Here is a 20,466-nt window from a genome sequence, read left to right as displayed (position 1 = left end):
ATTTGAATGCAGTTACACGACGAAGCGAGAATGGTGTAGTTCAGTATTAAACGAATTAGACCAAATATAATAAATTTATTATTCAAATGAAATGTCATACTCTAACAGTGCCGTTAATTTTCCATGAAAATGTTGGGAAACTGCATGAATATTCAGTTTACTTGAATTTGAATTTATTTTATGGCCTTTAGACATCTACGGTTCCGGCCGGGATAGGGTGGGGGAGAGGATGTTGGAAGATAGATGGCCAGGGCCTATTTTGTAGGTACCATCCCAGCATTTGCCTGGTGTGACTGAGGAAAACCCGAAAGAACTCAATCAGAATGGTCGACCGCTGGGATCGAACCGAGGACCTTCCGAATGCTAAGCCAACGCTCTATCATTTTTTTTAAAGTTCGTCTCAAACGAGACATTGAGCCTAAGTGCTCCTCGCGCCAATTTGAGGTAATCCAATCATGACATATACACGAACACAGAAATATCGAGGACAATTAAAAATGCCCTTGCTCTTGAGAGGGTTTCGAACCCTCAATGGATTACCTCTTCACCATTACCACTGAACCATGGCGATTCGAGGAATATTCACGTACTAACGGTAAGACCAACGTACTAACACGCAGTAGCGGTTCGTGGTCTGTAGAAGTACCGGTTGCAATGTTGCAATATCAAAGGTATGTAGTTACGCGCAAGTGTTCCTTCTCCCCAGCATTCTTGAGTCTTATCCAAAAAATATTCAGGAAATATGAAGAGGAAAGTCCTTATAAGCTCCATTTGTATATTTATTGATTAAAGTGTATTCTCTAATATTGATTTAATATATAAGTTATTTCCTTTTTTTCAAACAACCACTATCAATGTACGTTTATACACTATTTATATACAAAAACTTCTACGTTCATGTTATTGAACAAGAGATAAATCGAATATATAGCATGTGCTGTAAGCCATGAATGATATCGTTAACCCAAAAAGAAAAAAAAAAAAGAAAAAATGCATATATTCATGCACACAGTTAAACAAAATTATTTAATTAAGTAAACTATGCATTATTTTAGAATGGAAGGTCTTTCTTCGTTCTTTTCGGGCTTCAAATTCTTCTATGACTCCATTGAAATCTGAAATGCTGCTCGCCAAGTTTTTCTGAATTGATTGATTGATTGATTTTTGAGTTTTACGTCCCGTTCAGCAGCGAGGCTATATGAGACGTGGACCTACTGATTAACGTGGAATCCGAACCACATGAGCTCCCGCCGGAAGTTTTTCTGAATAGAAAGCATCGCTACTGCAAATATTTTCCGCTTTATTTTCTTTAAGGTACAGAAACACCTCTCTCCTCCGACAATATGCATTTTGTTAGCATTTCTTTGTATGAATATAAGGGACAAAGAGTTCATTTTCAGTAACTACGTATTTTTGTCTGCTGTTCTATTATAAAGAAGCATGAAATATAAGATTTTTTCCTTCGAAAATGGAATAATAATAATAATAATAATAATAGTTTAACATTCCAGCAATTTAGGCTAAAGAAGACAGATGAGTATTGAAAGTGAATAATTTGAGATTAATTTTTTATGCTCTCCGCCGGAAATTGAACACGGGATCATGTGAACGAGCGACACACAGATAGGAATTAGACCAGTGGTAAGACATTCTCTTCTTCGATTCTCGATCGCCCCCTCCCCCCAGAATAGGATATTTTTTATTTTAAAAATAAAATCCATCCCAAGAAGTTTTACCTTTGTATTATAAATGTAAAATAAAATCTATTGACTTTGAACGACTGCCCTGCCCCAAATATTCAGCTTGGATCCGCCCCTGATACCACCAGACGCATATTTGCTCTTTGCGAGTTTCTGTTTGGTGACTAACTTCTTTCTTCCAAGCGTCTATATCTCACTCAACCTATCAATTGAGTCAAGCGCTGCCAAACGGAGGAATTCGTAACTACTACAGAAGCTGACTACATACCAGTTGCAACGAAATAGCAACTGCAAACGCGTAATACGGGAGGATAGCAGCGATGCAAGAATAAATCCACTTCCTCATGTTAAGAGATAGGAGCTCGCTGCCATATGCTCAATGTTACTGCTTCCAGTGGCAACGCTTGCTGCCACTGGATTTGTATATCACTCTCTTTCTTTCAGTTTTTTTAAATTATTTTTTTTAGAAATGCATCAATACTGTTTTGCGCTCAAGAGCAAAGGTTTATTTTTTACTGATACACTACTTTAATACTTAAAAATATCTTTAGTATTAAAGAAATATCCGGTTGCCCAACCATGCAACATATAGTACCAGCCGCCACTGCTAACACGTACTAACGGTAACGATGATTATACAAATGTAAATTGATCACTGAATTAATGCTTGACTCAAGAAACTCTGCGAGAAAATACAAACGCAAGTCATGGTCGGACATTGGGAAAAAAAGAAAAAGAAAAAAAAAGTTAATCTTCGACCAGCAGAAATGTATCACGAAAAGTAGTGGTCGTCGAACACTAGTAAATTCAGAATTGGTAACTAGGGACTCATTCCATGCAGATGAATCAAAAGTTAGTCGTTATTGACATTTCTACAATTTTTCAGTGCTCGACCACCCTGTGGTCGAACACTAGTTAACAAAGAATATTTCATAAGTCATTGTCCGACCACTACATTTTACCCATTTATTCCTCAAACCTTACAGTTATCACTAAAATTTAATTACTAAAATGTGGTCGAAAATTCCATGTAACAGAATAATATGTTCATTTCTTACCTGGTGCGATAAAACTATGGAAAAGTATGAAAAACAGGGCGCTGTCGTTTCCATTTGCAACAGATTAAAGTTGTCGAAAACTCAGTGCGTCTTCCGTAGGCATATATTTGATTGGCTATTACCGAATGTGTGTGGAATATATTTTGACAGTATCTTTGTGATTGGTTCAGAATAAGCTGCAATTCAATTATAACGGAAAAGCATTTTTTTTTTATCGGAAAATAAGCCTAATACATGGTTTTAAAGTGGAAAGTGGTCGGCAACAAGGGGGTGGTCGAAGACTGGCACAACCACCCTACGTGAACTTTAAAGAAGTTTTATTAAGAAGTTTTATTTTAAATTTTTTATATTCAGAATGTGTTGTCCAGTGGTCTTGTGACGGGGATATAGCCTCGCTGCTGACGCCCCCATTAAACTTACAGTAATGTATCAATCGACTAGAAGCCAAAAATGCCACATTGGCAGTAGTTGCACTGAAACATTCTCTCCCGTGCCCCGATGCTAACTAACAGATGCGCTCTTCCTCGACAGTGGATTGAAACTAGCCAACAAAAATAGGTTTCCCCGAGTAAAACCTATTTTGGGCAACTGATAGCTGTCGCCGCGTACTAGTCGCTGAAATGAAACGATGTTGCTTGCGTATCGGACACTGTCATCTCACAAGTTCCTAATTAACGTATGGCAGTAACCGCCTGTATTACGAAGAATGTATCGATCTTTTGAGTATTCGGCTCATTCTCATAAATTGTCCAGAAGTATTCAGTTCCCAGAGAAAGCTTAGAACTGACTAATAGCAGTAATCAAGTTTTGGGGAATAATCCTGTTTTTAATTCTCACTTGTATTCGTGGTATCGGAATAGTTAATCTGCTCAGGCTTTTCTTTTAAGCCTTTGCCTCTTTTCCTTATTATTATTACTAATTTTTTATATTTTTTATATTATATGTTTTATACTTTTTAATTTATTTGTTTGTGCCTCATGAGCTCTCCAGTTATTTTAAGATTTTCTGTTTTACTTTATCTTTTTATAGAGCTTATATTCGATTTTCATTTTTCAAAAGTATTACTCTGGTCATTTTTACCATTTTTTGTTTTTAATTTTTGAATTCTTGTATTTAAAGCATGTATCGGCCATTGATTTTATTGTGACGGGGACAAATAGCCTTGGTGCTCATATTCCAGTAAATCCTGAATTAATCAATCAGAAAAATATACATATCCTCACGAACTAATATTTATCTGTCTGTCTAATATTTAAGCTTTGTAATCTTTTCCATAAATAGAAGCTTTACTTGGTATATAATTAAACACAAACAAACTATTTGCTTAGCAAAACAATATATTAACATTTAAAAACTACATACGTGTGACAGTTTTGCCAACTAACACATTGGCTTCATCAGACACTATTCTCCACTCAATAAAGCCTATTCTAATGAAGTGTCTGATGAAGCCAAAGTGTTAGTTGGCGAAACTGTCACACGTATGTAGTTTTTAAATCTGAATCTATTGTTTTGCTCAGCAAATATTTTGTTTGTATCGAAGAAACTTTGGTATGTTGCCAAGTAATTATACAGTATTGGTAAGTAAAATTAGTTAGCTGATCAGTGAGAAATATTTGGATCAGATTAGTTTATGAGGCTGAATGTCGGAACCTACGCTGAGTTTATTTATTTATTTAATCGTTGGTTTAGCGTTTTTCGGGCTGCCCATAACTTTCGTTTGCCAACCAATAAGTAACACAATTTGCCAAACATTAAAGCAGTCAGTTTTGCTACTGAAATGTTTTCTAGTATGCTATAGCCTTGCAGAAACGCTGCTAGTTGCTGTACTATAAGCTCGCAGTTGACTTGTGCAACCTTACATGGAAGTTTTCTTGATGGTGACTAGTAAATTGCAGACAAATGTTCAGGACATTCGTCATGTTAGCTGGGAAATTTTTAACACGACTGTGTCGAATCTTACTATTTACTGTGATAGCTTAAAGCTTTTAAGATAATGTAGCAACTTGTAACTATAAATTCAGCTGTTGTAATGTATTTTGCACTTCCGTTTTTTGTACACTTTGTGAAGTTGTTACGTATACATTATTACAATAACAGCAATCCCTGTTACTTATTTCAGTAATACCTTCGCTTTAATTTTCAGTTACAAATTTTCTGAGAGTGGACTATATTTTATACCAAAGGATCCTACATACCATAACTGTATCAGATACATTCGATCTCTTCCCCTGAATCCATCGCCTGAAGTGTTCGGACTGCATGAAAATGCTGATATCTCTAAGGATAACCAAGAGACCGCAGAGGTAATTATTTTTAAAATTCTGAGCTTACAAAACTAAATACTTATTGATTTCATTCTTGTGTATAAGTTTTCCTTTGTAAATATACTGATATTTCTTTCGTCATGTTGTCTATTTGTTTTGCTTTCCCTGGGTACAATGGCCATCATAAATTAAGCAACAAATGGATATTCAGGTGTATATGGAAAGTAAACACATGCTAATGAACAAACTGTTATTGACATTAAAGAAACACCTATTTTACACCACACAGGAAGGAAAACTACCACATGAAAGTACACTCGCGGGAAAAAAATTATGCTGGACGTAGGTAGCACTGAAACTGGTAAACACTGAAGCCGCAAAAGGTGATTTGCTGACACTAATAATGGATATGATCACCGCGCATAGCAATACAGGATTCATAACGTCGTCTCATGCTGGTAATAAGTGTTTGTAGCAGCTCATTTGGTATCTGAGTCCATTGTTCATGAAAAGCACGTTAAAGATCTTGGAGAGTTCATGGAGGGGGTACAAGGCTTGCAATGCTTCGTCCTAGAACATCCCACATGTGTTCGATCAGGTTAAAATCCGGGAACCTCGATGGTCACTTCATTAGTTGAATATTGTGTTGCTCCAAGTACGGATCAACCAATTGTGCTCTATGGGGACGAGCATTATCGTCTTGTAGAATAAATCCCTGACCTCTAGCACGTGCGAAGGGTACAACTTGACGATCTAGAACATCATCCCTATAGCTCTGAGCTGTCATTGTGCCACGCGAGAGGATATACAGATTAGTACGTCCTCCTAGCGAGATGCTACCCCACACAAGAACACCTGCACCACCACATCTAACCCTTTCTAGGATATTGGATGGATGGTAACGGGTTCCTGTTTCTCGCCAGACAAATCTGCGTCGAAAATCACTGTACACAGAAAATATAGACTCATCAGTAAAGAGAACTGACTGCAATTGCTCCTGGGTCCAATTCACATACGCACTTGCTCAATTTAATCGCTCCCACTTGTGACACTGGGTAAGGGATAGACACACCACTGCTCTTCTGGCATACAACCCACCTTCGGGAAGTCGCCTGCGTACTGTATTCGTTGATAGAGAACGTCCAGTGGCAGCAACAGCCTCCACACGCACTTGAGTTGCTGTTGCAGACCTGTTTCTTCGACTTGTCAAACGGATGTCACACGCGGTCGACCGCCACTGTAACTTTTCGAAGCATTTTGCGTTCTCTGAAATTGCTCCATAACCTGTTGACCACTGCTCGATCGATATTGAGCCACCGGGTCAAGTCGCTCTGACGCTGCCCTGCTTCCAATCTACCGATGGCAGTGTAATTCTTCCGGCAAATGATGCCGCATTGCCATATTCGCCTGTTTCACTCCAATAGACTTGCCTCTGCACTCTACATACACTGTTAACTAACAATTCCGTAAGCTCATATATATCCTCGCCCGTACCTAGTACTTTACGAAGTCGCATAAGGGCAACATAATCGCGAGTTCTTCTACACAATCTTTCCCCGATCTTCGTCAATGCTCGTTGTATTATGACCCCCATTTTCTCTGCATTTCACCCTCCCCCCCCCCCCGTCATTTCTTTTTTATTGCACATTTTGTCTTTGTTCCTTAATTTATGACGGGCGGCATATTTGATGTTATATATAACGGGGATATACTACGTGCATGCAAAAGTTCTACCTTTTTTGGTGTGCAGACAGAAGTGCGAACAGTGCAAACTGTAAATCACCTAAGACTATGCATAGTCGCCACCACAATGTCTGACCTCTTACAATCTTGCTAATAGATGAATCCCAAACCGATAAAAGTCCTGAAGTTTGAAGTCGAAAAACTATTTTAAGGCAGTTTTCACAGCCTCAACATTATCAAAGATTTTCCGAATGATGAGTTCTGCAACACACGAAGCAGGTGATTTTCTGTAGGACCAAATCAGGAGAATAGGTTAACAACCTCCAACTAAAGTCCATTACTTTTTACACGTAATGACAGCAACATATAGCCTGACGTCATTATAGTGAGTGAGGACTCCTTGGCAGTTGGCGTGTCCTGGCATCGTCGATCATAACGCTGCTCACAGTCTGTTCAGTTGTTCACAGTAGAAAGTAGCATTAATGGTTTTATTATGACTTAGGAGCTCTCAATGAATCATTTATTTCATATCTGACCACATAGCTAACAACAATTTCTTGGGAGGAAGTTCTAGTTTGGACGCCAGTAATGGTGGATCAGAAATGCAACTCACAATCTTGCGACGCTTTACGTTTCGGTGCTTCTCGCCGTTCATTGCAAAAACTGGTCATTATTGTGCCAGGAAAGCGAGGAACCAACGGACACATCTCACACTTTTCGTTGATTGCATTCAGCTGATTTGGGACCCGACCTCTATCTTTGTTGCCAACGTCATTGGGCCATCGCTTTGAGCCATCTCTCAGCGTTGTCTTGTTCAGTTAGAAGGTATCAGCTAATTCTGTTACAGTTGGCTGTGAGCTATTCTTATGGCTCGGTTAAGATCCTCTTCGGAAATTTTGCTAGATGTCCAAACCGTGGTTAATCTTGTCAGCTTCTGTATCCATTCCTGAATTTTAGAAACTAGCGATTGTTTGTACTATCCTCATCTGCCTCATACACTTGCTGAATATTACGGTAGGCTACGACCGCAGCATTGCCTTTGTCGAACTGAAAGAGTTAATATTGTCTGATATGTTCCTTAAGGGTTTCATTTTACTCACATGCTACTCTGTTCCCTAAGAGCTCCTCGGACACATGCACTGGGCAGATCCTCGGACTCACGCTCATGAGCTTAATGAGTTTATAACAAAATCATTTTCGTAACTAGCATAGTAGTTCTAATATTGAAGGATGGGCATACCACAATGTACTGCAAATCAACTTGTGTCATCCTTGCTGAAGGTTTGCAGTCTGAGCTTACAGCAGATATCTATTGTTTTTTTTTTCTTCGAAACATTACATTCAAAACACCAGAGTTACGAGGACATACAGAAGCTCCTAAGTAAATGAAGCTTTCTGTTAGTATAGTTATACAGCAAAGTAAAGCGTCCTAAAGAATGGTGCACACTATAATATATATGTACAACATTAAGTTAATTGCCTTTTAATATATTTTATTAAAATATTTTGTACTGCGTACAGATCATAGAATTGAAATATACAGCCATTTATTGAGAATTGTAATATTAACTAGACCCTAAACAGATAATTTGAATTGTTACTTTATGCAAATAATCCGAAGATAAGTGTAGGAGACTAAAATTAAATCAAATAACACACATAAGAACACTTAACCCATAAAACTTTATCATTACGAAAACTAAAGTGCAATTATCAGTGTTTTACTGCTAGTACACACAAGAAAGGAACTGCTTTTTGCCATCAGCAATTTTGTTACTGCATGGTAATTTACAAAAAGAAAAAAAAGCATCGTATATTACCTGTATATGTATTTCTTGTATAAATATATATTTTTTGTTTGAATAAAGAATAACGTACACGATGTATAATTCTATCAGATGCCTTTTATGCCGTCAGTAAGAAACCAGTAAATGAATTAGATAAGACACGAAGGATGTTTACTTAAAAGTAGTATCAGGGCAACAATTACACTCTCCAGAGAAGAAGATATGTTGCACTTACATGATAGTTTATTGCCTTCCAACATACATACTTCGGTCAAAGGTGTGCTACAATTGCGGCACGTTGCAGTTAAAAGAACATTATAGCCGCTAATGAAGAGCAACAGCCTGATGTTCTTGTAGGGCCAACATGCGTTATACCAAAGATAAACAATATTCTCCAGTAATGAATATCAGCCACTCATTCTCAAGGTCGAGAAATTTTGATGAAAATAATAATAATAATAATAATAATAATAATAATAATAATAAGTAGAATACAGTGCACTTCTTGTTTAATACTTGTTTCATGAAATTATATACAGGGTGTAACATAAATGCATGATCCAAATGACGAGGTGATTGAGGACATCCAGATAAATAAAAATGTTACTATAGACTGAAATAGTGTGACGTCACATCCTTTTCGTTGCCATGGTGATTGCCATTTTATTTTCTAAACAACAAGTAGCTTAAATAAATACGTAGGATCTAAATGCAAAACGAAAATAGTGATTAAATATTTCTGAATTGCGAACATTAGACTGAATGAAATATTTATGTTTTTTAAATATTACTAATCAATGAAACTAAAAAAGAGATATAGAAAAAGAAAGATAAAACAAATGTACTCATCTTGTTCATGATCAGATATTAACCTTAAATAATTCTTGAAAAATTTTGATTCATTAATATAAGTTTCATAACATTACATACGTGGACAGGATTAATGTTTAACAGTTGTTTAGAATATTATGCTGAACCAATCATAATTGGATGTTTTCTTATTATACTGTTTCTATTTTTTAAAAAGTTGATAAGGAATATAAGAAAAGATCTTATTTATATCCACTGATCGTCCGGGTTGAAAATTTTCCAAAGGCTTTTGGGGGGGGGGTATATTGTAGGCATTAATATTGTGCTCTTCCATTATGAAGAGTGGCCTATGAAAAGTAAATGTCCCAATAGAATTAACATTGTTCTAAAATATATTTTTTCTTTTAAAAAATCGTATATTTTTACTTTTCCTTGTGCCGAGAGTTTGTCAATTTGCACGTTAGGGAGTTTATATTGTGTATAATTGCTTCTTAAGGTGAATTACATGATAATAACGTTTAGATTAATTATTTGATTTCTATCTTATCACTTAGAGATGTGGCGCTTTTAGAAATAAGTTCCTTAGATATGTCTTTCCTTATGAATTTTCTTGATTTTACTCGTAGTTTGCTAAAAACATTTCCATATTCTAAATCTGTACCCTTTCTCATCAACTTTATTAGTTGTTAAAATATTTTATAATTGTAAATAAAAATACAGCCGTTGTCTGTTTGTACTAGACTTTAAATTACACCATTCACTCCACGCGTTTGTATAGAAAAAACATGGCGATCACCATGGTAACGGAGAGGAAATGACGACATCACTATTTTAGTCTATAAACATGGGTCCGATGCTCCTTTGTTTCCGAGATGCAGGGTGTTCAAATGTCGAGTCCCTCAAATGGCTCACTATGGGAATGTGAATGGAAATGTTCAATATTACAGGAATAATACAATCAAGTGGAATTATCCCTGTGCAAATATATTTTCAGTAACATAGAGAATTAAACTAATCAACAGTTAAGGTCATTGGGTTGTCAATGTTACCAACCTGGTACAGAGTGTTATGTTTTCAAATAGCACTAGAGGTCCACATGTTAGCATATCATTGCTGTCTTCAAAACGTTCCTAAACATGGGAAGGATTTCGCTTCGTTTTCGAAAGACAAGGCGTCCAAATGTGAAGTCAATTAACGGCGCACAATAGCAAACAGCGGTTCAAAGATAAATAATTGAGAAAGGTATTCGATGGAGGCCACAGCGTTCGTTTAAACCACACATAAACTTGGGAAGACAGTGTCCCATGTTTAGGAACGTTTTGATGTCAGCAATCGTATGCTAAAATGTGGATGTCTAGTGCTATTTGAAAACAACACTTTGTACCAGGTTGACAACATTGACAATCCAATAATCTCAAATGTTGATTAGTTGCATTTCCTATGTTAGTATAAATGTACTTGCACAGGCATAATTCCACTTGGTTGTATTATTCCTGTAATATTGAACATTTCCATTCACTTTTCCGTAGTGAGCCATTGAAGGGACTCGACATTTGAACACCCTGTTTCTCGAAAACGAAGCGGCATTTATGTTACACCCTGTATATGTATATAATTTTTATGATATTGGTAATTAAATTAATTTTTAAAATAATCGAAGTGGCTACGGGTCTGCATTTAGCTTATAAAACGTCATTTTTAAAATTAATTTCATTACCAGTATCATAAAAGTTGATTTTTAAAATGACGTTTCAAAAGCTAAATGCAGACCCGTAGCCACTTCTTTTTTTTATTATTATTATTTTATTTTCAGGAAGCAGAAATTAATGCTGAGTAGGCAATGACAAACGTCATAGAGTACCACAAAACTGTTCATTTATTCATTATTTGTGCAATCTGTAACAGAAGTGTAGTAGGGATGGCCGGATCCGGATCTGGCCGGATCCGAAGATCCGGATCTGATTGGGTCCGGATCCTTTGGATCCGGATTTTGGATCTGGATCCGGATTTCGGATCTGGATCCGGATCTCGGATCTGGATCCGGATCTCGGATTTCGGATCTGGATCCGAATCTCGGATCTGGGTCCGGATCTCGGATTTCGGATCTGGATCCGGATCTCGAATCTCGGATCTGGATTCGGATCTCGGATCTGGGTTCGAAATTCGAATCTGGATCCGAAATCCGGATCTCGGATCTTGATTCTTATCCAAACCCACATCCCATCCAAATTATGATAAACTTGAATATTTAAAATTCGCCGAAAGTAATTTCACGAAGTCCTGACAGTGAAGAAGAGAACAGAAAATTAAGACGAATATTGACAAGTCTATTTGTTTCCTTCATTCTACTCTAAAGATCAAACGTTTGGCTTACTTAAGAAAAAAAAATGATCCGGATGAGAGTTCGAATGTCGATCTAGTTCCACTCGGTTGCAGGACCGAGATGAATATTTAAAATTCCTCAATGCACCTATTTCATTGACAGTTAAGAAAACATAAACAGTTAAGACAAGTATTGACTACTTTTTACGTATATTTATCTTGCTCGGTCTGCTCAAAATATCAAATGTATTTAATATATCCTACAATTAGATTTAATAATTATTTAGTAAATCACAATATGAGCACCGAGAATAAACTATGAATTTTGGTGCCTCTTATCTAGATTTGAAATTTCGGATTCATACATAGAATCAGGCTGAAATATAAATATTTGAGATCTGGAAACCGAAACATGTGCTAGTTCCAAGATCGTAGCCGTTTGTACAGTGGCGTATTTACGATTTTGTTTCGGGGGGAGGCTTTGCTAACTTTCGGGGGGAGGCTTTGCCTGAAAATGTGAAAATTCTGCAAGATATTTCATATAGTTTACTATAGTAAGTAAGATTTCGGGGGGGGGGGGGCTTAAGCCCGGAAGCCTCTCCCCTAAATACGCCATTGCGTTTGTACCTAGGTAATGCGAGCGGAAGGCACTTGCACTAATTCCGCATGTAGTTTGAGGAACACGAGAAATTTGCGTTTGGGATCATGCTTCGGTGAACCTTGACTATCACCATCAGCAGCTATTAGAGAATCAGAACTTATTTCTGTATTAGATAATGTGGGTAACTATAGCTTTTCGTCTATAGAAGTCGGAGAGTGTATGGTATTATCGCAGGAAATATTTGATACATAAAACTTAGATTGTCAGTATTTAGGAGCAACTTTTAAAATAATCAGTTACTGTAAATGTGCTACAGATTAGCCGAGAAAACCCGACAGCCATAGTCGAGTGGTCTGCGGCATTAGGCTGTGGATCCTTTTACTGTAAATGTCTTGGATTCAAATCCCGCTTCAAATGAACGTAAGCCCGATGGTAGGAACCAAAGGACTGTCGTGCCAAGAATTTAATTTGTTTTAATTATCATAAATGCCTTCTTTATTATTAAATTTTATCCAATATTTTCTTTTCAACCAGTTTGCGAAACTCAGAGCTAGCTACTTGTTTTCTTTTTAATTCATGTTCATAGTTAGCACAACTAATCACTAAGGAAAAACAATCATTTCAATAAAATTCGCCTCGCGTCTTTCGTAGCTCTAAGTTATTTTCAGCTTTTTTAAAAAAGCTGAATGGCGTTTTATCACTTTCCCCTCGCTTTCCCTATTTTTTTTTTTTCTAGTTTTACCTATGTTTCTTTGCACGGATATTGCGCGTATATGCACGTGCTTAATGTGTTCGTTTACAAAAGCGGGCCATTTTTCTGCCACTATAGAAAGTAGAGTGCCCTGTATCAGAGAAATATTAATTGACGTATGTAAGTGAATATATCTGTGATGAAGTCATAATTTCTCAGTTTTTGCATCGCACATAGTTTCCTCATCCTCATTAATCTCTTCACCCCCGCTTCCTGAATTCCAGTTCTGGTATTCTTTCTTAAGCAAGGCCTATTTAATGGGAGACTGATGTCTCATGTAGGCTTATTAACTATATCATCAGCAATAAAGAAAGTAGTGTTTAATTTGCACTAATTTTAGAACATTACGTTAATTAAATAATAATAATAATACGGAGTGAGCTCAGGCTACTTGTTAGGATTCTTGCTTCGCAATTGGATTATACCGGGTTCGAATTCGGAGACCAGCTATCCTGACTGAGGGTTTTCCAGGGTTGTTCCTCAGTTATACTGGGCAAATGCCAGGTTAGTACCTTGATCTAAGGCTCTGGAGACCTTCCTTCCATTCCTTTCCCAATGTTTTCATCTGTTGATTATTACAGTGTAAAGTGGCCTCTGAGGATGTATCTGGTAGCTTATAGTAAATAAACAATAACGACTTAATATATCTTCACGAAACGTGTGGGTTAATTTAACTATAGCCTTACAGTCCCAATAGATAGCTAAAGTTTTAATATTAATTTCCTGACTTTTAAATACTATTTTCATATTGTTTCAGCTTTCAATTTTCTTATGTATGTTCCACCGAGAATTGAACCTGAGATCACATGAACAAATGCGAATATGTTAAATATTTTTGAACACTTTAATATACAAAACACAAAACGCTTCAAGGATACGATGCATGGATATGTTTTGGTTACGTCCTGCAATGTATGATTAAAGAAACTTGGAGGGTGAAGAAGAAATAACAGAAATCTCTTTTATATTTACTCCTTCAACAAACTCCTGACCTCAGAAGGGCAAGCCATAAGTTAGGTAATAAAGTCATACAACGAACACTTTTATTAATACTAATAATACTACACAACCATATCGCTCTCCTGAAATTCTCGTGTGTATGTTTAAAGATCTACTGTTGTTCCACGCCAACCAGTCTATATTTTTTGTTGTACCTTCGAAGTGAAAGATTTGTTGATGGTTGGACTCTAGTGAGTCAGAAACTACTATTAATAAAGAGTTTGTTTTGTCCAGTATTCCTGCGATTAGAAGGGTCTTATCTAAAAGATATTTCATTTGTATATGAGAAAATAAGAAAGTTTATATAAGAAAGTAAATATTGCAAGGTTAAAATAACATAAAGAACAAAGGTAGCACAAACGTGTTATGGAAACATTTAAAAGCACAGCATCCTACTATATTAGTGAATCTGAAAAAAGTTTTGACAAATTTTAGATATTCAATTTTATCATCACAATTTCAGATGTAGGTTTGGATACGAATCAATATCTGAGATTCAGATCCAGATCCGAGATCCGGACCCAGATCCGACATCCGAATTTCGGATCCAGATCCGAGATCCGAATTTCGGATCCAGATCCGAGATCCGAGTTTCGGATCCAGATCCGAGATCCGAGTTTCGGATCCAGATCCGAGATCCGGACCCAGATCCGAGATCCGAGTTTCGGATCCAGATCCGAGATCCGGATCTGAGATTCGGATCCGAGATCCGGATCTAGGTCCGGATCCGGCAAGATCCGGATCCGGATCTAACTGGATCCGGGATATCCAGATCCGAAAATTTTTGGCCATTCCTAAAGTGTAGATGCTTTTCATCTTACATTCTTGACTGCTTATTTTTTGGAACATATATTTATCTAAACAAACATCTGAGACTTTCAGAGGACTAAAGGTGGTCGCAGAGGGTAGTGCCTCCCCCTAGCTACGGGCCGTCTCTACAGTTTATTTATAATATGTTATTTTGAGATAATGTTGTATAACTCGATGCAGCTATTCTTTGCAAGTGTATCTGGTCCCAACTTTGGTGCTTGTTATGATGCAGCAATAGGTTACTTAAATTTCAGATTCTTAGAATGAGAAAAAGCCAATGAGCGCATTCTTATTTATTTATTTATTTTGTTTATTTATTTATTCAGAAATGAGTAAAATATAGTAAATTTAATTTAATTTGGTAAATAAATTTGCAAGAATTTCATATCTGATTTCGGGCCAACCCTATACAACGTTCTGTTTTAGGGGGGAGGGCAAAATTTATTTAAGGTGGGCAATGCCCGTTTTAATCCCTTTCTGAGTACAGGTCTGGCTAAATGTATATTTCCATGCCATCACACAGGAAGAACTAGAAATGAATACCTGATATTGGACAATTTAATGACATCAATAGGAGATTTATTATCGCAAATGTAAAACGAGAATGAGTTTTGAATTATTTTTGAAAACTTTGGCATCATTTCAATGTTTAAATGTTGTATGTAAAGTAGTCATTTTTCCATTTTGCTGGGAAACTTTACAATTTCACATTAGAAAATATATGATGTATACATACATATTTATTTCGTAGATCCATTTACGTTTTGTCAAATCTTTCGTCATCACATTCCTGTGTTGCAGCAGTAATATTTTGATTCTATTATCCTAGCTCTTAAAAGGTGTTTTGGCAACCCAGACACAACTCGTATCTTCTGCTGGTGGTGAAGGTGGATCAGGAAGCATGGTTATTGAAATAGCAGCAGATATCTTAAACAAACTTCCGCCTCCATTCAACTTGGAGGAGGTCGCCAAACAGTACCCAGTGTTATATATGAATTCTATGAACACTGTACTGAAACAGGTATGTTAGTTTTGATTATTTCTTTGGAGTGTAATTTACCTTTTTAACACCGAGACTATATACGAAATGGGCAGTATCTTTCCTCTTCATTCACTTACATTTATTATGTCTCATTTAGCCTACGGTGTATTTATCTCTCTCTCTCTCTCTCTCTCTCTCTCTCTATATATATATATATATATATATATATATATATATATATATATATATATATATATATATATATATATATCGGGTGTTGCAAAATAAGTGTTAGAACTCTTGGGAGGTGACTCCTGCCACTGAGACACGAAAAAAGTTCTCTTGAACTTTCGGCTATCGAACATAGTTTCGTATCTACAAGATGCCGAAAGCGTGCGAAAATGACTTTCGGACGCCAATAGTTCGGAAACTATCCAACGTAAAGAGAGCGGGTAAGAAATTCACTGAAGAAGTCATACCTGCTGTATTGAATTTTGCATGTTTCACAATCCTACCATGCACGCGCAAGGGATTCCCCAAAGGAACGTAGGGAGTCCCGGATAATCTGCCAAATGAAAATTGGTCTAAATGGATATGAATTGATAAGGTTTCTACCAGGTAACAATAATTCGTTTCTATTAAGTCGATATCTGGAACGAATACAAAATGGCGAACACCTTCATGCCCGTTGTGTGTGGTTGCATAATCGCCAGGTACGGATGCTGGCCAACAGTGACGTTCTGAGTATTAAGTGTAGCGAATTTGTACTCAAATGCTCTAGAAGGACATCTGGAGTGTCAATAGAGCACAACATATGAAGCAGGATGATTCACTTGTGTGGAAACACTTAACGGAAAATACCCATAAAAAATGCACTCATACTAAGTAAACATGAGTTCAAAGTGTCGCAAATGTAAGGAATAGCATCAAGAACAGAAAGCCATTGCCAATTCACCAATAATATTGCATCAATCCGATGCAATATGATGTGTACGGTTGCATACCATTAAGGATGCGACAACTGAGGCCAAGTTGACTGGGTAAACTAAAGGAATACCACTAGTGGGATCGCATGTTCGCATGATCGATATTGAAATGTGGCCAATGTGTGTGTTGATATCGACATGTAGCTAATGGATAAATGTCAACACTTCCCACTACTGCTGGGACACCGTCTCACGTGCGAAAACTAGGAAAATTGTAAAACTAGGTCGATATTGTACTATTACATCTGGTGCACTTTTCGGCAGTACGAAAATAGAACTCATCCGTGGCTAAGCGGTTAGCGTACGCGATTTTGGCGTGAGAGGCCCGGGTTCGATTCCCGGTGGGAGCTCATGTGGTTTGGATTCCACGTTAATCAGTAAGTCCACGTATCATATAGCCTCGCTGCTGAACGGGACGTTAAAATAAACTTAACTCAACAAATACGAAAATGAACCAATTTGGTACATGTAACACTACAGGTGGAAACCATATATATGGAAAATAAAACGACATGAGAAATAGGAAGAAACGTCTTAAAGCTATGATTGTTTACAACTGTACAGTCGGAGTAACAAAGTGAAAGACATAAGCATGTCGGAAGGCTGTATAAGAGCGTTTGCCAAACAAAATGGCTACTCCTCAAAGAAATTAATACCGAGAAAGTGAGGCTCTCTCGAGCCTCAGGGCTAGAGCGCTCGCTTTCGCTCATGTACTCGCAGTTTCCAATCCTACTGGGAGCCCACGGCCTCAGATTCAAGACCCGAGTATTTATTTTCCTATTTTTCGCACGTGGGACGGTGTGCCAGCAGTACTGGGACATGTTGACATTTGTCCATTGGATACATGTCGATATCAACACACTTATTGGCCACGTTTCAATATCGATCATGCGATCCCACTAGTGACATTTCTTTAGTTTACCCAGTTTCTTAGTCAGTCCCCTTGCACAATTTCAACTTGGCCTCAGTTGTCGCATCCTTATTGGCATGCAACCGTGCACATCATATTCCATCGGTTTGATGGAATGTTATTGGTGAGTTGGCAATGACTTTCATGTTCTTGACGCTAATCGTTACATTTCTGACGCTTTGAACTCACGTTTACTGAGTATGAGTGCATTTCTGGACATTTTCCGTTAAAAGTTTCCACACATGTGAAACACCCTGCATCATCTGTTGTGCTCTACCGACACTCCAGATGTCCTTCTAGAGCATTTGAGTACAAATTCGCTACACTTAATAATCAAGACGTCACTGTTGGCCAGCATCCGTACCTGGCGATTATGCAACCACACACAACGGGCATGAAGGTGTCCGCCATTTTGTATTTGTTCCAGATATCGACTTAATACAAACGAATTATTGTTACCTGGTAGAAACCTTATCAATTCATATTCATTTAGACCAACTTTCATTTGGCAGATTATCCGGGACTCCCTACATTCCTTTGGGGAATCCCTTGCGCGTGCATGGTAGGATTGTGAAACATGAAAAATTCAATACAGCAGGTATGACTTCTTCAGTGAATTTTTTACCCGCCCTCTTTACGTTGGATAGTTTCCGAACTATTGGCGTCCGAAAGTCATTTTCGCACGCTTTCGGCATCTTGTAGATACGAAACTATGTCCGATAGCCGAAAGTTCAAGAGAACTTTTTTTCTTGTCTCAGTGGCAGGAGTCACCTCCCAAGAGTTGTAACACTTATTTTGCAACACCCGATATATATATATATATATATATATATATATATATATATATATATATATATATATGGTCTCAAAAGTCCCCTGACGTAGGGTAACTGTTATTATCAGAGTTACAACAAAATGTAACTGGAAAATCCGTCTCCAAATATGATGTATTCAATCTAAAGTGAAGGAATTTTTTATATCAGACGAACCGTTTGGGCTGTACACTCTTTATGCGATCAATGTTAAATGAAAAAGCAACCTTGCCATTTACTGGATCTACAACCTAAACTGAATTGAGGCATTTCATTTTTGAAATGAGGGCTGGCCATCAACACGTTAGCATAAAATACAGTAACTTCATTCACTTATGTTGTAGATCCAGGTAAATGGCAACGTTGCATTTACATTTAACATTGGACGTATAAAGAGCCCAAAGGCTCGTCCGATTTAAAAAATTCCTTCAATTTAGATTGAAAACATCTTTTTTGCACACGGTTTTTCCACTTACATTTTGTTGTAACTCTGATAATAATAATAGACTTACCCTATGTCATGGGACTTTTGAGACACCCATACATACATACATATATATATATATATATATATATATATATATATATATATATATATATATATATAATGTGGAGTGTCCCATAAGTCCGTACACATAGGCCATCTCGGTAACTATTGAAGTTACGAAAAAATATAAGAGAGCAATATTGTTGAAAAGTATGTGTTTTCAATCTAAAATATTGGAATTTTCGGAATTGGGCCAACCGTTTGAGCTCTACACTGGTATAGCGCACAATAGTAAAGTAAAATGCAACATTACCACGTCTTTGTTAGACAACAATGAGTGTACGTTTGTATGGTTTGTAGTATCCTGGACAAAGAAGAATAGAAGAGACGGCCAAAATGAAGGATATGAAGAAGGATCACACGCAACGTCAATCCAAGGCAGTGGCGTCACCATCAGAATGGGAGAGGACAGGTGCGAGAAAGAAATAGAATTGAATTTTTTCACGGCAAACTCGTATTAACTATTTAGTGATGTCAACGAGTTGAAACAAGAGGACAGACAATTGAATAAAATTAGAAAGGATCTAAGTGGCAAAAGTCAAAAAAACAGAGAAAAGTCGATAAACATGAATTGTTGCAATACAAGTTAAACGGATACTGTGACTATGTGAGTGCTTTAAATCAGAAGTAACAACTTTTAAGCTATCCCGTGTCGCAAAGTGGCCCTATCCCGTTGCAGAATCTCAATGGCTGTAATAGCAGCGCAGGCTTCGCGAATATTCTGTTGTAGAGCAGCAATTGTATATGGGCGATCCCTGTAAACAACGGATTTTAAATGGGCCCACAGAATAAAATCAAGTAGTGTTAAATCAGGCGATATCGGTGGCCATCTCACCAGACCTCGACGCCCGAAGCGATGTCAACGAACTGCTGCTTCTAATCATTGTCGAACATCGACACTAAAGTGCGGTGGCGCACCATCGTTTTGGTTGTAAAAGTGCTGGCGGTTTGCGAGAGACAAGTTGTCCAAATAAGGTTCCAGTATTGCTTGCATCTGGTTTTTATAGGATTCACCTGTTAATCTGTCCCTAGGAAAACTGTATTCACCAGAACATTACCGTGAATTGCACACCACACATTTATACGATAATCAACTTGATTATGGGAAACTTCGGCAACATGAGGGTTGTTGTCTGCCCAATACACGTAGTTATGTCTGTTAACAGTTCCATTAAGATGAAATGTGGCCTCGTCTGAAAACATGATGTTAGCCGTGAGATTGGGTTGTTTATGTTGTGCGCGTATAAACCATTCACAGAATTCACATCGTCGGTCGACATCATCTCCATGCAACTCCTGCACGAAATGTACCTTGAAGGGGTGAAAATGATGCTTGCGCAGAATTCTTTGGACAGACATTTTTCTAGTAGTGGCGTGTTGCTCGTGCTTTATTACGTGAGACACTGCCACTTGGGCAAAATAGGCGTATCATGGCACTATC

The 20,466-nt window shown here is 37.4% G+C and overlaps 1 protein-coding gene across 3 annotated transcripts in view; it reads left to right on the top strand.

The window, feature by feature from the left end:
- Positions 1–20,466, top strand: part of Dnah3 (dynein heavy chain 3, axonemal) — a 567,072-nt gene that overhangs the window by 523,250 nt on the left and 23,356 nt on the right. For all 3 annotated transcript variants that reach the window (XM_081731270.1, XM_081731268.1, XM_081731267.1), the window contains exons 63-64: positions 4,905–5,064; positions 15,618–15,809. In XM_081731270.1, coding sequence (XP_081587396.1) covers positions 4,905–5,064; positions 15,618–15,809 — 352 coding nt within the window. The remainder of the gene's footprint in view (positions 1–4,904; positions 5,065–15,617; positions 15,810–20,466) is intronic.

This window comes from Thermobia domestica, chromosome 11, assembly GCF_964235325.1.
Source record: "Thermobia domestica chromosome 11, izTheDome1.hap1.1, whole genome shotgun sequence".
Classification (NCBI taxonomy): domain Eukaryota; kingdom Metazoa; phylum Arthropoda; class Insecta; order Zygentoma; family Lepismatidae; genus Thermobia; species Thermobia domestica.
This window is presented reverse-complemented; position numbering and strand designations above follow the sequence as displayed.